Source organism: Bufo gargarizans, chromosome 5, assembly GCF_014858855.1.
Source record: "Bufo gargarizans isolate SCDJY-AF-19 chromosome 5, ASM1485885v1, whole genome shotgun sequence".
NCBI classification, from domain to species: Eukaryota; Metazoa; Chordata; class Amphibia; order Anura; family Bufonidae; genus Bufo; species Bufo gargarizans.
In genome coordinates this window covers 197,040,554-197,058,194 of record NC_058084.1, presented here as the reverse complement: position 1 = coordinate 197,058,194, position 17,641 = coordinate 197,040,554, and the positions used below count along the sequence as shown (strand labels likewise).

At 50.3% G+C, this 17,641-nt stretch overlaps 1 protein-coding gene across 3 annotated transcripts in view; it reads right to left on the bottom strand.

The window, feature by feature from the left end:
* The window catches only part of MLH1 (mutL homolog 1), a 127,399-nt gene extending 113,843 nt beyond the window's left edge, over nt 1-13,556 (bottom strand). Inside the window, exons 1-4 of one of the 3 annotated variants that reach the window (XM_044292825.1) lie at nt 13,361-13,556; nt 12,715-12,805; nt 11,234-11,332; nt 1,870-1,943 (exon numbers count right to left, since the gene is read on the bottom strand). In XM_044292825.1, coding sequence (XP_044148760.1) covers nt 1,870-1,943; nt 11,234-11,332; nt 12,715-12,805; nt 13,361-13,476 — 380 coding nt within the window. In that variant the 5' untranslated portion in view covers nt 13,477-13,556. Of the gene's footprint in view, nt 1-1,869; nt 1,944-11,233; nt 11,333-12,714; nt 12,806-13,311 lie in introns of all 3 variants that reach the window. The other 2 variants (XM_044292826.1, XM_044292827.1) reach the window with 2 other exon arrangements.
* Nucleotides 13,557-17,641: the final 4,085 nt, after the last annotated feature.

Below are 17,641 nucleotides of genomic sequence, written 5' to 3'. Positions count from 1 at the left end.
AGAGCAGCGCATCGGTGAGGGGATGGGGGGACCCTGAGACCGGGTGCCCGTGAGGATGTGAGCACAGCGTTCCAGGAGGGACGCTGATATGTGAAGGGAGGCGATGTGGCTGCCTATTTGCAGCATTCTGCTGCTAAAATGTCCCATGAGGGCCAGAAGGGAGGGGAGGGAGCAGGGAGTGGAATGTCGCCCCGCAGCACCCCAGGGGCCAGCCTAGGTCCAGCAGTGACCGAAGGGTCCAAGTATGGGGGGTCAGGCACGCAGGAGACCAGGGTGGGGGGTGGGGGACGTAGGGCTGGAGAAGCCACTCTCTCACCATAGTCGTCTTCACCCTCGGTCCATTCCAGCAGGGTCGCCCCTTCAGCTACTGGCACCGTAGTGGCAGGACGCTGGGAGAGGGACTTGGCGTGCGGGCGACCCTTGCGCTGGCGGGATGTAGGGGAGCTGGGCTGCCCTGATCCACCTTGTCTTCTGTGGGGGAGGCAGCAGTGCGGGAGCCCGGCACTGGCGCAGCTCAACCCCGGGAGAAACAGAGAGGTCTAGTGCGACTCTGTTGTCCCTGATGATCTGGAACAAAAAGAAAAGAAAAAGTAAAAATCAAAATTTAAACAAGGAGAAAACAGCCCTGCAGTAGCAGGGAGTGTCTTGCCTCCTTGGACACTAAGCAAAAACTGGCAGTCTCTCTCTCCAGGCTGAGGGTATAGCTGATGGAGGAGGGGCTTAACAGTTTTCACTTAGTGTCACGCCTCCTAGGGAGATGAGCTATACCCAAGGTCTTCTGTGTCCCCCAAGGAAATTGGGCGAGAAATAACTAAATATGAAAAAAAATTATATGGCTCAGAAAAGGGAGACACAAAAACTATTTATTTTTCTTCAAAAAGGCTTTTATTATATAAAACTTAAATACATTTAAAAAAGTAGCCATATTAGTTATCACCTCATCCGTAATAATCTGCTCTATAAAAATATCACAAACTATCCCCGTATAAAAAAAAAACAAAAAAAACCTGTGCCAAAAATAAAAAAATTTTGTTACCGTACATCACAAAGTGTAATTCCAAGTAGGGGTGGGCGATATAAATTTGTGCCACGATATGGATTTTGTGCATATTGCCAGACCGCAATATGACCACGGAGCGGTAGTGAAGATCGGTTACCATGGCAGCCAGGAGTCACGCTACTGAAGTCCTGGCTGCCATGGTATGTTAGTGAGCAGCATTATACTCCCGTGCGCCATGGCCGCTCCTTCTTCTGTCTGTGCGGCACATTGCTAATGCTTATTGCATTAGCAATGCGCCGAACAGACCTATGAGAAGGAGTGCCCGGCAGCCACGGCGCGTATAATGCTGCTCACTAACATACCATGGCAGCCAGGACTTCAGTAGCGTCCTGGCTGCCATGGTAACCGATCGGAGCCCCGGCATTACACTGCTGGGACTCCGATCGGAACTGCCCACTGCCAGCAATGATGGGGGGGGACCCTGTGGCCACTGCCACCAATGATTAATAATGGGGAGGGAGGGGAAGTGGGTTTGAGTTACCAGAGGGGGCTGATAAGAGGGAGAGGCTAGGGGGCTGATCAGAGACTGGGGGGCACATGAGAGGTCGGCTCCCTGCTGTTGTGTGCACATAATCTCTAGAATAGAATATTCTAAACACAAGGTTGAGTTTCACAGCTTTTTGGTCTAGAGCCATTAGGATATGCTGTTGGTGTATATATATCCAAACTTGGTGAAATAAAGATTGAATTCACCTCCTGTGTCTCTGTGATGATTTTCCTAAGCAGCTCGACTTCGCCCTTGATTTGACCTCATCATTACATCCTGCTCACAAAGGAAATACTTTTTCACCGACTTCTTCCTTTCTTACCTGTAGGCGCATTTTCCATCTGCTGTCTTTGTTGTTATGGTAACATGAGCCACGTGACTGATACTTGCCAAAGCCTGTTTAGATGAAACAATCACTGAAGATTTATTTTCAACATAATAAAAATGTGAGTAGTTGCCCATGGCATCCAGTCAAATTCCGCCACTCGTGCTGAAAATTGAAGGCGGCAGCTTGGTTGGTTGCCATAGGCAACTTCTTCACTTTTGCTGTGCATCAGTTATCATACATCTCCCCCCATTTTTTGACAGCCCCTCCATTCTAGCACCAGTCATGTGGACCAATGCAGTCATTCACTGGCCGGACAAGTCTCAGCGCTGGAACTTTCATAATGGTCTTTGGTGTATACAGTTTACCAGTGTTCACTCATATCTTTTATTTTGGAGGGTGCAGGGGCGGTGGGGGGCTTGGCTAGATATTGTTTTCTAGTTCCAAAGCCATGACTGTAAAGTGAAGCTCCAGTTATACACATTGGCTCTCCCATTATTTAGAAATAAAGCCTGAAATGCCACAAAGTAAGGCCAGTCTGGTTAATACGGTAACCATCAGACGTGGCATCTGAAGACTGTCTTTGCAATCCCAACAATCACAACCCCCCCCCTTCTCTGCAGAGTCACGTGCTGTCAATTTTAAACTTCAGGTAGGAGAGTCATGCGTGAAGATAAGCTTTAAAGAAACACTCCAATAAATTTAGTTTCATGGTAAATTACATGAGGGATAGGGCGCTACAGCCAGACACCTTACTGGGTGCATTATTGCAGAATTATCAGCTCTGATTGGTCTGCCATCACGTGACCCCCCACTGCGACTGCCCGAATCCTATGGTGTTTGCTGTGTGTACCAGAAGTCAGGTTCTTTATCTAAGCTTGTGAGACACTCATAGACTTAGGCCTCTTTGCACACAACCCTATCTATTTTGCAGTCCGTAAAAAAACACGTATGACATCTGTGTGCATTACGTATTTTGTGGAACGGAACAGCTGGCCCCTAAATAAAACGGTACTATCCTTGTCCGTAATGCGGACAATAATAGGACATGTTCTAATTTTTTTGCGAAACGGAACGCACACGGAGTACCTTCCGTTTTTTTATTGCAGATCCATTAAATGGTTCCGTATACGGGCCGCAAAAAACACGGAACGGAAACGGAGTAAATATAAGTTTGTGTGAAAGAGGCCTTACATGGAGAGCCATAACTTAGCTCGAGCTGAAACAGACACTGTAGGACCCGAACCATATATTCTGCAATAAAGTGGCCAGTAAGGTGACTGAATGAAGTAAATTATCATTTCTGGGCAGCAGATCGTGCTGCCTAAACAGCTCTCTGCTGTCCAGAAACAATGCAGCTGCATGCGGCTGAGTGATCGCAATAGTGACCGCTTGTCCTCGTATTGTGGAGGTGATCGCTGCTTCACCTCCACTGAACGAGTAGCTGACTGTCGGGGAGGAACACTTCCTTCTCAACAATCGGCTTCTAGTCACCCCATATAAATCCCCCCTTAGGGTGCATTCATATCACTGTATTGTTTTCCATTCTTCTGATCTGTCAGAATAGAAAAAAAAGTCTGTTATTTTGGGCATCATTCGTGCTCACTTAGCACTAAAAATATCTCATCCATATTTTTTTGAGCATCAGTTACTGCACTGCAAGGAGTACTTTTTCCTCTCATCTAAAATAACCGATTTCTAATGGAACTGATAAAAATGGATGCAAACTTATTTTAAATGACGCTTAATATAAAGGCTCTTTTTCTTTATGTGTTCTTCTGACGGATCATAAAAACAGAAAACAAAATGTTTATGTAAATGAACTCTTAGGACAGTTCAAACAATATTTTTGCCATACATTTAACATATACAGTATGTTAACCCCTTCCCGACTACCCACGCCCCGTGTAGGTAGCATGTATATACACGTACAGGCAGCGCTTTAATCCCAGTGCTGGGATTAAAGCTCCTGCAATCTAGCAGGAGCAGGTCAGGTCCTGGCTGACAGACACAGCAGGGACCCCGAGGAGAAGACAGGAGAGGTTTATTACCGCTTCAGCCTTCTCCTGTGCCGGCAGGAAAGCGCTGAACAAGTGCATGGTGGAGGGAGCAGGAAGCGACAGAGCGACTTCCTCTGTTGTGCCAGCGGTCACGTGACCGCCAGGGGTGTCTGGAGCAGGGTCTAAGGAGAACCTGGTCTGCTCTGCCTGTGTGTAATGCCCCCACAGGGGGCTGTTTTCCCCTGTAATTGGGGATCCTGAGGATGCTCCAGTTACAGTGGAAACAAACGGAAAAACGAGATTTTTGTATAACTTACCAGTAAAATCTCTTTCTCGCTCTTTCCTTGGGGGACACAGCAGACCTTGGGTATAGCTCATCTCCATAGGAGGCGTGACACTAAGTGAAAACTGTTAAGCCCCTCCTCCACAGCTATACCCTCAGCCTGGAGAGAGAGACTGCCAGTTGCGTGTCCAAGCAGTGAGAAAAGGCAAAGTCCAACAAGGAACCAACAAGCCAACTACCCAACGGGTAACAAAAACTCGGAAAACGCACAGAGAAAAAACAATTAATGGGTGGGTGCTGTGTCCCCCAAGGAAAGAGCGAGAAAGAGATTTTACTGGTAAGTTATACAAAAATCTCGTTTTCTCGCCCAGTTTCCTTGGGGGACACAGAAGACCTTGGGACGTTCAAAAGCAGTCCAAAAGGGGGAGGGACCACAGCACCAAGGAGAAGCACCCGAAAGGCATCAATGAACCGCCGCCTGTAAACCCAGGCGGGGTAAGGCAGCATCTGCCAAAGTCAGAGTATGCACCCTGTAGAACTCAGTAAGGCGTGCAAGGCAGACCTGTGGCCGCCGTGCCCAAATGCACGGCCGAAGCCCAATGCCTCCGGCCCAGGAGGCACCGACCGCTCTGCTGAAAGGAACGGTGACACCAAAGACAGAATCCTGCCCTAGGTGCGGTAACCTCAGCAATAGCCAATCTGATCAAGCGGAGGAAAACCACCCTGGAGTCTGTCAACCCTATGCACAGACCTCCTGGAACCCCAAGAGGCCGAACGACTGCAAGAGTCGGAGATCTCCAAGTAAAAAACGGCCAGGCCCAAACAACGTCCAAATAGGTGAGGTGTTGAAGCGAAAGGCAACACCACCTTCAGAAGGAAGGAAGGAAGGAAGGAAGAAACGAGATGCAGAACAGCCCTGTCCTGGAAAAGACAGAAAGCTCGTAACAAAAAAAGGGGGCCATGCCGGCACCCGTCAGAGACACGACTGATACGGAACACAACCGTACAGGACAGAAGGATAGAGAGAACTCCTGTAACGGCTCCAAGGGCAAGATTGGAGCGCCGAGAGCTCAGGATATAGTCCCCAGGGCGGTACCGAAGGACAGTACAGAGGAACCAAAGAGCCACTCCGAGGAAGAAGGTCTTGGCAGGCCCAGAGGGCCGGGAACGCTGGAAGAGGAAGAACAGCGCCGACACTTGACACCTCAACTAAAAGACAGAACCATGGGGAAAGAACTTCAGAGTGGGGAATGCACAGCTTCCCACAGAACCCCAAACAAAAAACCCTAAGTCTTACGACAGATCCTGGACGAGACACAGCCAGGAGTGGACAGCAGTGAACCCGCTGGAGTCGCCTGGCAAGCAGGCGAAAACCCAATGAGAACAGGCGCAGACCAGTAACACGGGCAGAAGGGTCGACAAAACTAGCCCCGTCGGCCCTCGAACAACGTTGACCCGCATCCACCCGAATGGGGGAGCAGAAGGACAGATGGAAAGAACTCAAAGGATCCGCCAGATGCCAGGAGAAGGCAGGCTAAAGTCCATGCTGATGTAACCACGTTGTACAGCCCCTGTGTGGGATCAAAGGACAATCTGAACCGAAAAGGTAGTCCCCCCAAGTTATCGAGAAGGTAAGTCTACATCAGGACCATCGTCTTAGAACGGGCCACGCAATCTGCACCCAGCGGGAGGACAGAACGCGGTAGACTCGGTAAATAAGCACACAGCTAATACAGCCAGCGTGAACAAGGGAGACAGTACGAGGCCAAAAGGAACACCGGAACCATCCACAGGAACAACCATGCTCACCCCAGAGGGGAGGACAGTGAAAACACAGCCTCCGAAGTCTGGCGGGAAGCCACATCGGAGTGATCTGCATAGAGCGGGAGCCAAACAAAGCCGGCGAAAAGAGGCAGTCGAGACAGAGGCCGACATAACACCCTCCAACCGAAAGGAGGAGGAGTGGGCAACAGGGAAGCCATAGGACAGCTCAAAAGCAGAACCCGCTACACTGTGAGACGCCCGGTCCACCGCCTCGCAGAAGGCGAATACCTTGAAGAACCCAAGGCGGAGGTCCTCCGGACCTGGGTAATCCAGCACCCAAGAGAAGTTGGGTGACCGTCCCGAGAAGAGCAGCCCGAACCCGGTAGCAGATCAGACAGAAGCGTAGAGGCGCCAAGAGGAAGGACTCATACCACACTGCATCCGAAGAGGAGGAAATTGCGGCAGGCAAGGGAACCGCAGTCCTGCCAGCGCCAATGAAGAATTCGAGAGGCGCCGCAGATAACAGCACTCTCGACCATGTGACCACTAGCGCAGGGAAGCAATGCTGCAGAAGGACGCAAAGGGCATGCATCTAGGACCCACGAACACTCCCTGGAATGAAAGGCCAACTAAATGAATGAGCACCACCCAGCTCGGTGCAGCAGAGAGAAATAGAGCCTGTCCGGTCAGGAGGACAGAATGAACTCCCTAGGGACGAGTGCAAGGCTGGCGGCAAGCATCGTCTCCCAAGAAACAAAAGGTATGCCGCAGGAAGCAGGTGAGGCATACGAACGAGCAGCCCCGCAAGCAGCGAGAAGGCCAACCCACCTAGAAAAAAGGGGGGCTCGTCCCAGAGCGCCACAGCATGTACGGAATCGCAAAGTGCAACCTGAAAGGGAGTTATGCACAAAACCAGTATAGCATGCGAAGGAACGCAATCAGTCCACCCCGAAAGGGGGGAAATTGTACCTGGCCAACTGCAGTTGGCAAGAGTGCAAAGACCCGTCCCAAAAGGGAGTGATGCCTAAGGCCGAACCTACTTCAGAGAAGCAGGACATACCCTATAAATCAGCAGGAACGCAGGAGGTCCACCTAGTGAAAGGGGAACATGCACAGGGGCATCCTAGCATTAAATGAGTGTGCAATAATACACCCAACACTGAACTCAGCGAGAGAGTAACTACTCTGCCAATGAATGGGGACATGTACAAGTCCAGCCCAGCCATATAAGGACAGCCGTGAATCCCATGAGCGTGCCAAATTCTGCCCTGAAGTGAGAGGTGGTCACGCACAAGGCCAGCACCGTATCCAATGGAAGTGCAAGCGTTCCACCCATGTTAGAGGGCCATTCTCATGGCCAGCAATGTATCCGGTGAGAGTGTAGCACACCGCCCAGAAAAAAGGGGGTAAAGCACATGGCCAGCATCTCCTCCAGGGAGAGTGCGAGCACACCGCCATGCATGGGAGTCATACACATGGCCAGCAACGTACTGGCGAGAGACAAACACAGTCACTAAGAACGCGTGCATGTCGCCTGAGGAAGGAAGGCATGCCCCTGGCTGGCAGCGAATCCAGCAAGAGTGCGTACACCGCCTACGGAAGAGGGGTCATGCCTATGGCCGACAGCGGATCCAGCGAGAGTGCAAGCACCCTGCCATGTATGGGGTACGTGCACGTGGCCAGCAACGTACCTGCGAGGAAACACCCAAAGACAGAGGGATGTATGTATGCTGCCTGAGGGAAGGAGGCATACCCAAGGCCGGCAGGGAATCCAATGAGAGTGCAGCATACCGCCTAAGAAATGGCCGGCAGCGCAACCAGTCAGAGTGCAGCACAATAACATAGTACATAAGTACATCATAGCACATCAGCGAGAGTGCAGCATAATAACATAGTACATAAGTACATCATAGCACATCAGCGAGAGTGCAGCATTCCGCCTATGGAAGGGGGTCGTGCACATAGCCAGTACCGTATACGGTGAAAGTGCAGTATCCCGCCTAAAAAAGGGGGGCATGCACATGATCGGCAACAGATCCCGTGAGAGTGCTGCGTTCCGCCCAGGAAGGGGGTCACGCACATGGCCGGCAGCGAATCCAGTGAGTGCAGCGTTCCGCCCACGGAAGAGGGTCACGCACATGGCCGGCAGCAAATCCAGAGAGTGCAGCGTTCCTCTTATGGAAGGGGGTCGTGCACAAGGCCAGCACCGTATCCGGTGAAGGTGCAGCATTCCGCCTAAGAAGGGGGTCATGCACATGGCCAGCCAGGGAGAGTGCAGTAGCCCGCCTAGGAGGGGGGGGGATGCACATGGCAGGCACCATAACTGGAGAGAGATGATGAATGCTGCCTACAGAGGGCCGAATGCACTTGGCCAGCGCCGTATCCTGGAAGAGGCAAGAAAACCGCCTAAAAGGGGAAATGCCCTAGCAGCGACGCAGGCTGGGAGCGCAACACCATGCTGCCTGTGGAAAGAGGTCATGCAGACATGCAGCATTACTGATGAGGCTGCAGCGTCAAGCGCAGCCCAATAGAAATCATGATCTATTATTTTTATTTTATTTCATTTTTATTATTATTTAAACTCAGCCTCTGAGGCTAAAGGGGAGCCACCATATAGGGGCCCTGAGAGACAGAGAAAAAAGGGGGGCCAACTATACAGACCCATTTTTGGGAGCCGGCCTGCACCCAAAGGGTTAACAGGGATCCGGCCTGGAGGGCGGCGTGCGATCCCCTGGGGGCGGAGGAACCTCCAGGCGGGAAAATTCGCGCCTGGAGAAGTTCCCGCCCCCTCCACCAGAGGCCGGAATATTGCGGCCTAGTAGGCCGCGAAGCCGGGGGCTAAATTGCGGCGCCCGGCCCGTCATACCGCCGGGACCTGCGGCGGAACGGCGCTTCAAACCGGCCGCGGGAGCCCACCCCGCGGGCCGGTCGGGATTGCGGCCCAGCAGGCCGAAGCCTGGGACCAAAGTAGCGGAGCCCCGCCGACCGCCACCTGCTGGGGCATAGCCCAATGCCGGCCGCGGGAGCCCACCCCGCCGGCCAGAAGAGACAGGGGCCCGGAATGGCGGTTTGCCGGCGCGGGAGCCCACCCGGCCGGCCGGAAGAGACAGGGACCGGAATGGTGGCTCGCTGGCCGCGGGAGCCCACCCCGCCGGCCGGAAGTAAGGGGGCCTGGAATGGCGGACCGCCGCGGGAGCCGCGGAGCCTAAAATCTTTTGCGGCGCCCGGCCGCACCGGATATATTAGTGCTGACCGGACCGGTGCCCGTGATGGGTCAGGGGCAGCAAGGCGCGGGCCCTCTGGCCCTGAAGCAGTGGCCGGTAAGAGGGAGGGGGACCCTGAGACCGGGTCTGTGAGGGTGGGAAGCCTGCCTAACCCCTACGTCAGGGGCAGCTAGGTGCGAACCTCTGCAGCTCCCCAGGCATTCTTCTTGCAGGAAGAAGTGTGCCAATGTCCTATGGGAGCAGAATGTCGCCCTGTGGCAGCCAGGGGCCAGCCTAGGGCTAGCAGGGACAAAAGGGTCCAGAGGCCCTGTCAGTATGGGGGTCAGGCACGCAGGAGACCGGGGTGGGGTGAGGGGGGGAACGTAGGGCTGGAGAAGCCAATCTCTCACCATAGCCGTCTTCACCCTCGGTCCGTTCCAGCAGGGTCGCCCCTTCAGCTACTGGCACCGTAGTGGCAGGACGCTGGAAGAGGGACTTGGCGTGCGGGCGACCCTTGTGCTGGCGGGATGTAGGGGAGCTGGGCTGCCCTGATCCACCTTGCCTTCTGTGGGGGAGGCAGCAGTGCGGATGACCGGCACTGGCGCAGCTCGACCCCGGGAGAAACAGAGAGGTCTAGTGCGTCTCTGTTGTCCCTGATGTTCTGGAACAAAAAGAAAAGAAAAAAGTAAAAATCAAAAATTAAAACAAGGAGAAAACAGCCCTGCAGAGCAGGGAGTGTCTTGCCTCCTTGGACACTAAGCAAAAAACTGGCAGTCTCTCTCTCCAGGCTGAGGGTATAGCTGTGGAGGAGGGGCTTAACAGTTTTCACTTAGTGTCACGCCTCCTATGTAGATGAGCTATACCCAAGGTCTTCTGTGTCCCCCAAGGAAACTGGGCGAGAAAAAAAAAAGTCAGTGTCCTCCAAAGGTCTTTTAATGACCTCCTGAGGGACATATTACGAGCCAAAAAGTAAAAAAAATAATGTTATATATGAAAACGATTGCCACAAAATAGGAAACCCATTGCAATAATTAATTATTGTCAGTTTTAAAATTTAAGAAATAAAAAGCTATAATAAAAAATTTATGGTGTTCCTCCAAATTAAATGAAAAAAAAAATAAATGAAAAAAAAATTATGGTCACTAAACCACCACGTGCACAAAATCACAAGTTGCCTGGATAGTCAGGCCTTTTTTGGTCCCCAGTCATGAAACGGTTAAAAAGGATACAAAAGCATAGCTCACCAATCTTTTCTATACTGCAGAGTCTAATAAAAACTGTGGGCCAGACTTATCATTAGCTCAGGTCAGAATAATGGAGTGAAAAAGTCCCAAACGCTAAAACTGCTCACAAATTTGCGACTTTTTTCTGCTCTGCACTATGCTCGCCAGTTTTCTGAAAGTGGGCGTGTTTTCTTATGTAAATGAATCTCTAGACAGATTTACTATTGGGACTATTTAAAAAGTCGCAATTTCACTCCAGTGAGGACCATGCTTATCTTATGAGACTTTTTAATAGAACATGCGACTTTTCCATAAAAACGTGCGACTTTTTTGTAAATATGTGCGACTTTTGTAAAGCTGCTTACTGACGGATAAACTACTACCGTCAAACCACATTTATTACAGTCTTAAAGGGCCGATCATAAATCTGACTTGGCTAAAACTGACTTTAGCCATATGTGAAAGTGGAGTGAGCTGTCAGAGTCATGATAAATCTGGCCCTGTATATTTTTTACCGTGGAACTCTATGGTTAATGGGTGCCACTGTATGGCATCTGTTGACAGGTGTTTTTTGTATACATTAGATGGATGGCAAAAATGTTATGTGAACCAAGCATTAGCATGTCAACCTTGAAAAGGATCACGTGACTTCGATAAGCAAGTTTTAGAGAAGTACGAGTGTTTGTCACAGGATCTGTTTCACAGCTGTTGACTGGCTGAGAGGGATCATGTGATACACCACGTGACTCTCAGATGACACCAGAAACCTGAACAGTGGCAATGAGGGAACGGTAAGCATTTCATTTTATTTCCGCATTTTAGGAACTGTTCATTTTTCTCTCTCGAAATACCTGAAAGAAATGCATGCTGTAATATACTGCTACACACCTCTCCTCTAAAGCCATATGTAGAAATATTTAATAAGTCTTCAAACGATTGCAATTTACTTGTGGTGAACCGCTCGCATACGATCTCCAGGTCTTCTTTCTGTAATGTAAAGCAGACATCCATAAGCACAACTGTTCTTAATAGAACAATAAACCCCGAAAAACAAGAAAAAACATAACCTGCAAAGTACATTTTTGTTCTTCCTGCATGCACAAAGAAAGTAGACTTAGTACAATTTCTGTAGTCAGAGAGATGCCTTTGTCCTCCCAGCCCCTCCATCTTTGCATGGGGATCGGCTCTCATCTCTCCCTGTGAGCTACCATGACCTCACAGTTATAAATGGAAGTTTGGGAACGGGGTGAGGCCCATTCACTTCAATGGACACCCAGGGCAACGTAAAAGAGGTGGAAACTGCAAAACTCAGGCCTAGTTTCACACATGTGGCAGAGCAATCCAGCAGAAAACAGCCTGCTGGAGTTCTCTGGGTCCAGCATAGCCGGATAGTGCCGCATGGCGGTCTGCCCCCATAGACTATAATGGGATCTGGCAGATTTGACCTAAGAAAATTGCCTCATGCAACAGATTTTGTATTTGTGTATTTTGCACTTATATCAGTTAGTGGCCGGATTCCTACTGGTCTCCATTATAGTTAATGGGATTTAGCGGTGAACGGCAGTATCCACCAAACTCCTTCAGAGAATAGCCTGTCAGATTGCTGTACCGCATATGTGCAAGTAGGCTTCGCACCCTCTTACAAAACATCCCGTTGTATGTGCGGTGGGGTACAGTCTAGCTATATGAAGAGATTTATCATTACATAGCTTGGTGAATGTGGAAATCAGTGATCTGGGAACGCTGGGTAACAACCTCTGCAGAGATGTAATGGAGGTCACACTTGGTACATACATTCTGTATACACTATATCCATCAATGTAATATCAGGACAACCTGAGTAACTATTAGATGTCCAACAGGTCTCCACATGCTACCCAGCTTTCCAAATCTGCCCAATTATGCAGTAAATGGCGGAATTCTCACCATGTAGAACTAGAAGATTAGCTGCATGTACTATGGCTGGTATTATATATGTACTACAGCTGGTGCCCTCACCAAATCTATTTTATAGTAATAACTAGGAAATTCCTTACTACAAAGTAGTCATGCTAACGGTGTAGACACAACGTATGCGCCTAAACCTACCCCCTCAGCTTACAAGAAGCGAGAACATATGGTATTACTTATGGTCAGCAATTGTGATACCAGACAAATTTAAAGGAAGACCTATAAGACTATGCCACGTTGTTTTTTGTTTTCAGGCTTCACCACTTTAATTTACTGTGCCAAAATACTACTAGAATATGTACATGCATAACATGCAGGCATATGAAAGTATGACTGTACAGCAAGAGGAGTGAAGCAAACCGCTCAGTTACACTTTATTTCCTCTGATAGTAACTATAAGAACAGTACTAAAATCTTACCCTTATGCCACAACCATTATCCTGGATCTGAATTAATTTCATCCCACCTTCTTTAACAGTCACTTGAATATTTGTTGACTTGGCATCTAAACTGTACAAGAGAAAAAGAAATACATTTATACTCACATCCGTACATACTACAAATCACTACTAGAAGACTAGTGTAAGCATGCCAACCTGTAATTCCACACGCATCCGCATCACTCGTCCGAAAAATGGGTCCGCATCCGCTCGGCAATTTTGCAGAGCAGGTGTGGACCCATTAATTTTAAATGGGGCTGGAATGTGCTGTCCGCAATTGCATACAAGAAAAGGCATTTTCTATGAGAGTTCCGGCGATGTGCGGTCTGAAAAACACATACGGACGTGTGAATGGACCCTAAGGCCTCTTTCACACAGGCGTTGCGGGAACATGCACAATTTTTCTGCGCGAATGCAAAACATTGTAATGCGTTCTGCACAAGCGTGAGAAAAATCGGCATGTTTGGTACCCAAACCCAAACTTCTACAGAGAAGTTCGGGCTTGGGATCGGTGTTCTGTAGATTGTATTATTTACCATGGTTATAAGCAGTGTCTTGGTATATAAATATACACACATATACACACGTGCAGGCAGCACATGCGGTAATGGCTGCAGAGGATTACCAGTTCTCTAGCATCTCCTTGATGGCATTGGCGGGTCGCTGGATGACTTCCCCTGCAGCAATTCTGTTCACCACAGTTTCATCCAGGCGGCGGATGACTCCTGCTGTAGGGGACATAGCGCCGCAGCCCCTGTCTGTCACCGGACAGACAGTGCGGTTGTCGCTGACACGCTACGACATGGAGTAGTGTCAGAAGGTTGGCGCGCTGCATAACAAGCGAGCACCAATCAGAATCGCGGGTGCCACAGACTGTGTGAGGGAATGTCTGCACGCCCCAGACGTCTGCGGCGGCGGCCATATTGTCGAAGACCATAATCAAATAATTATCATTGACAAGGTGAGCAAAAGTGATGGGAAAGAAGTGTGCTGTTTTGGAGAAGTTCACATAGAGGCTAGGGGTTGCTTCGTGCATTCCCGCGCAGCCCTCGGGGAGAGCAGTGCAAGATTTCATATCCCGTCTAGAAATTAGTGTTCAGGTCTCCATAGAGGAGAACACCGTGGAGTTGTGGTAGTTTGCAGGTAGGTATCATGCACATAGTAGGATATTTGTACACATTAGCCTTGGATAGTTGAGATATGCCCGTTACGTAACTAAAAGCAGAGGTTGTGGTTCTAAACTGAACCTCAGTCTCCACCAGTGGCTCAATGTCTGAACCCGAGAAAAACATGGCGCCGGGACCCTACAGGACACGGCCCTGCTGCCCCCAACAACACGTGTGTGCTAGATCATAGAGACCCACGGTGGTCACATCTGGTCTTCCTGAAGACATTACACCGAGCTGATTGGTTATTTCTGTGGCTGGCCCAGTAGGCATGCAGACATCGTATACCTCATTCAGATAAATGGCTCTGATTTCCAAATGTCTGCAACAAATCTGCCATGTGTGAACATACCTTAAATTATTGCAGGATTTTACTACTGAAGGTCTGTTCCAGGATAGGCCATCAATATCTGGTCATTGGGGGTCTGACACCCCTCACGTCTGCTGATCAGCTCTTCTGCAGCAGCTCCAGCGCTGAAACTAGGTCTGTCCACTGTGTAGTGGAGCTGGGTACTGTAGTGCTGCAGTAACCAGCCCCATTCTCTACACAGGTCCTGGCTGATCAGATATTCGTAGCCTTTCCTTGGCATGGTAATGATATCATATGATCAAAAAATAAAGTTTGAGGCAGGATCAGACGTGGCGACTGGCAATGATGTAATTCAGCTTGGCATTCACATGGCAAAATCAGTAGAAAAGCCACAACACATCTGGGCCTGGGCATGTTAACTGCGATATCCACTGAGGGCATTGGCTTGGCGGTATCCACTGAGGGCATGCCCTCTGGCGGTAAACTGCACGCATGGGATCTCGAGAGCTGGAGACGATGAAGTAGGATCATTACAGGACTGGGGAGGAGTTGAGCGCAAAACGCGGAGGGGCCTGGGCACTTGTGAGCCCTCATTTGCATACCATTAAAACCTTGGTTTTGCAGCTTTAGAAAATCAGACTAAAACAACAAAGGTACGGTTATGATTGTGCAAGAAGGCAATATAAGCAGTGCAGAATGTGAAAAGTTGGTGACAGACCCCCTTTAAAGGGAACCTGTCACCTCCCAAAACCATCCCAAGCCGCCGCAGCGTGTTTCTGATGATGCCTTTCTTCCTGAAGGCAGATGCAGCAAAAGTACTGAAAACATTGTTTTATCCCCTGCCCGACGCGCTTCTCCACACATGCTTTAAGTCAAGGGGGCAGCGGCCTACTTGCTTCAAGTCATGGTAACCGCGTAACCTACCCTGCCCCTTCGCTGTGACTGACAGCCAGCTGTTTGGCAAAGGCAGCCGGACTCTCTGCATAATCGCTGTCAATCACAGCGAAGGGGGCGTAGTTACCGTGACTTGAAGCAAGGTGGCCGCTGCCTCCTAGACTTCAAGCATGTGTGGAGAAGCGCGCTAGGCAGGGGATAAAACAACGTTTTCAGTACTTCTGCTGCTCCTGCCTTCAGGCATCATCAGAAACACACTGCTGGCGACTTGGGATGGTTTTGGGAGGTGACAGGTTCCCTTTAAAGGGGTTATCCAAGCCCTGTAATCTCACCCAAAATGCCCTGGCCCCTCATACTGGTTATACTTGCTCCTCGGCACCTGCGACGCTTCTGATGCCTGCATGGCAACTGCTGCATTTCCCCCCTCTTGCGCATTAAAACGTGGTGGGGGGATAGGTGTTTCAGGTCGTGACAGAGACAAGCTTCCCTAGCATCACCCGTGATGGGGGTCATTTCCAAAGACCAGCCTTTCACTCCCCTTTAGTGCTGACTTTGCTGGTCTGATTTATGACAAGGCATGCACCAAACACTGGTGTAAAAATGTTTGTATATGACCCCCAATGTGTGATATTTGATGAATTTGGCAAAAATATTCCAGTGCATACTCAAGCAAAACTGACTTCGTAAGGATGTGGCTACCTGGCGATTTTGGCCGTGATATGCCCAAGTATCGCAGTGTAAAATGGCTGCCATAGGAGTTAAAGGGGTTGTCCGGGTTCAGAGCTGAACCCGGACATACCCTTATTTTCACCCCGGCAGCCCCCCTGAGCCTAGCATCGGAGCATCTCATGCTCCGATGCGCTCCAGTGCCCTGCGCTAGATCGGTGTGTTTTACTGGCTAGGGCAGAGCCAAATCCCGCCCATCAGTGCCGGTGACGTCACCGGGGTTCCTGTCAGCCCCATGGAGAGCCCCGGTATGTCACCGGAACTCTGAAAAATGCCTTTGCCCTGTGCGATTTAGCGCAGGGCAAAGGAGAGCATCGGAGCATGAACTGCTCCGATGCTCATGTCAGGGGGGCTGCCTGGGTGAAAATGGAGGGCTGTCCAGGTTCAGCTCTGAACCTGGACAACCCCTTTAAAGGCGTTAAATTAATTTCTATGGCAGCCCTGCTACACTGTGATCTTTGGTTGCACAACAGCTGTCAAGGCCACAATCGCTGTGTCGTAGAACCCTTACCCTCATGATAAATTCCCCCATCAGTCTTTATACACATCCTCAGTGTATGATCCATTCCTGGTATTGACATCAAAAAGTCTGCACATGTAAGCCTATTATAGGGACCCTATCAGCACCGTCTGCCGTAGTCAGCGAATTATATGGCGCTGTAGATCACACTCCTTTCTGTATTGAGATAATTGCACTTTGTAATTGTACCTTTCCAATAGAGCCCAGTCCTGGGCTGCTGTGTACTTGGCATAGCAGCCATGGGCCTTCTAAAGAATGACTATGGATTGTAATACAGGAATATTTCATAGACTAGACTAGACTATTGGGGGGGGGGAAGTTCAATAAAGTCTTTAAAAATATATATTTTTCTCGTGCATGGCATTGGGGGACACAGCACCATGGGTATATGTCCAACTACCACTAGGAGGCACTAGACACAAAAAGTGTTGGCTCCTCCCAGGTGGGCTATACCCTCTCCACAGGCACGAGGCTATTCAGTTTTAGTCTAGTGTCCGTAGGAGGCAGACCTGTCCTGCTTTTTTGCAGGTTCTGCTGTTTTTTATTTTTATTCTTTTCTTTTTTCTCTCTTCCGCAGGTCTCGGTGTTCTCCACCGTTATACCTGCTGCAGGCTGGGGCTCCATCGTGTTCCACTTTAGTTGCCCCCCTGCGGGCGCGTACTTCGGTACCATCGCCGGTCACCCAGTCCCCACGGACTGCATCCGCAGTGGCTTGCCGGCATTCCCACGGTTTCCGTGTTGAGTCTGCCGAAGGGGTGACCCTGCTGCGCCCGAAGACATCGGATGGTGAGTATATCTGATGGTGAGTATACTCCCCTGTCCCTGTGTCCCTGCCCCAGGGTTAGGTTCCCTCCTGTGGCCAGGGGGATGGGATCCACCTTAGCTGGGGGTCCTGGGGAGCCTCCATCTTCCCCCTAGCCAACCCCCCCTTTTTTCTGGGGGGGGGGTTATATTCTTGTTTCCCCTCCCTTCTCTTCTCCCTTGGTTGGTCTTTTCTCTCCTCCCTGGCCACACAGTCTTCTCCCTGGCTTCTCCGCTACTTTAGTCCCCGGCTTCTGCCGGGACTAGGCCTCATCTTCTGTGGCCCGTTCCCGGCTCCCAGGTGCTCTGTTTGCCCTGATCCACCTGTCCCTAGGTGTCGCTTCCCCCCCCCTCCCCCCCAGGACAACCCTCCTCACCTATTTTTATGATTCGGTGGGCCCTCTCTAGGCCGCGGTTCGCCCCGCCCCCCTCGCTCCATTCCCGGCCGCCTTAATAAATCGAGGCCCCGGCTTTTGGGCCTGCTAGGCC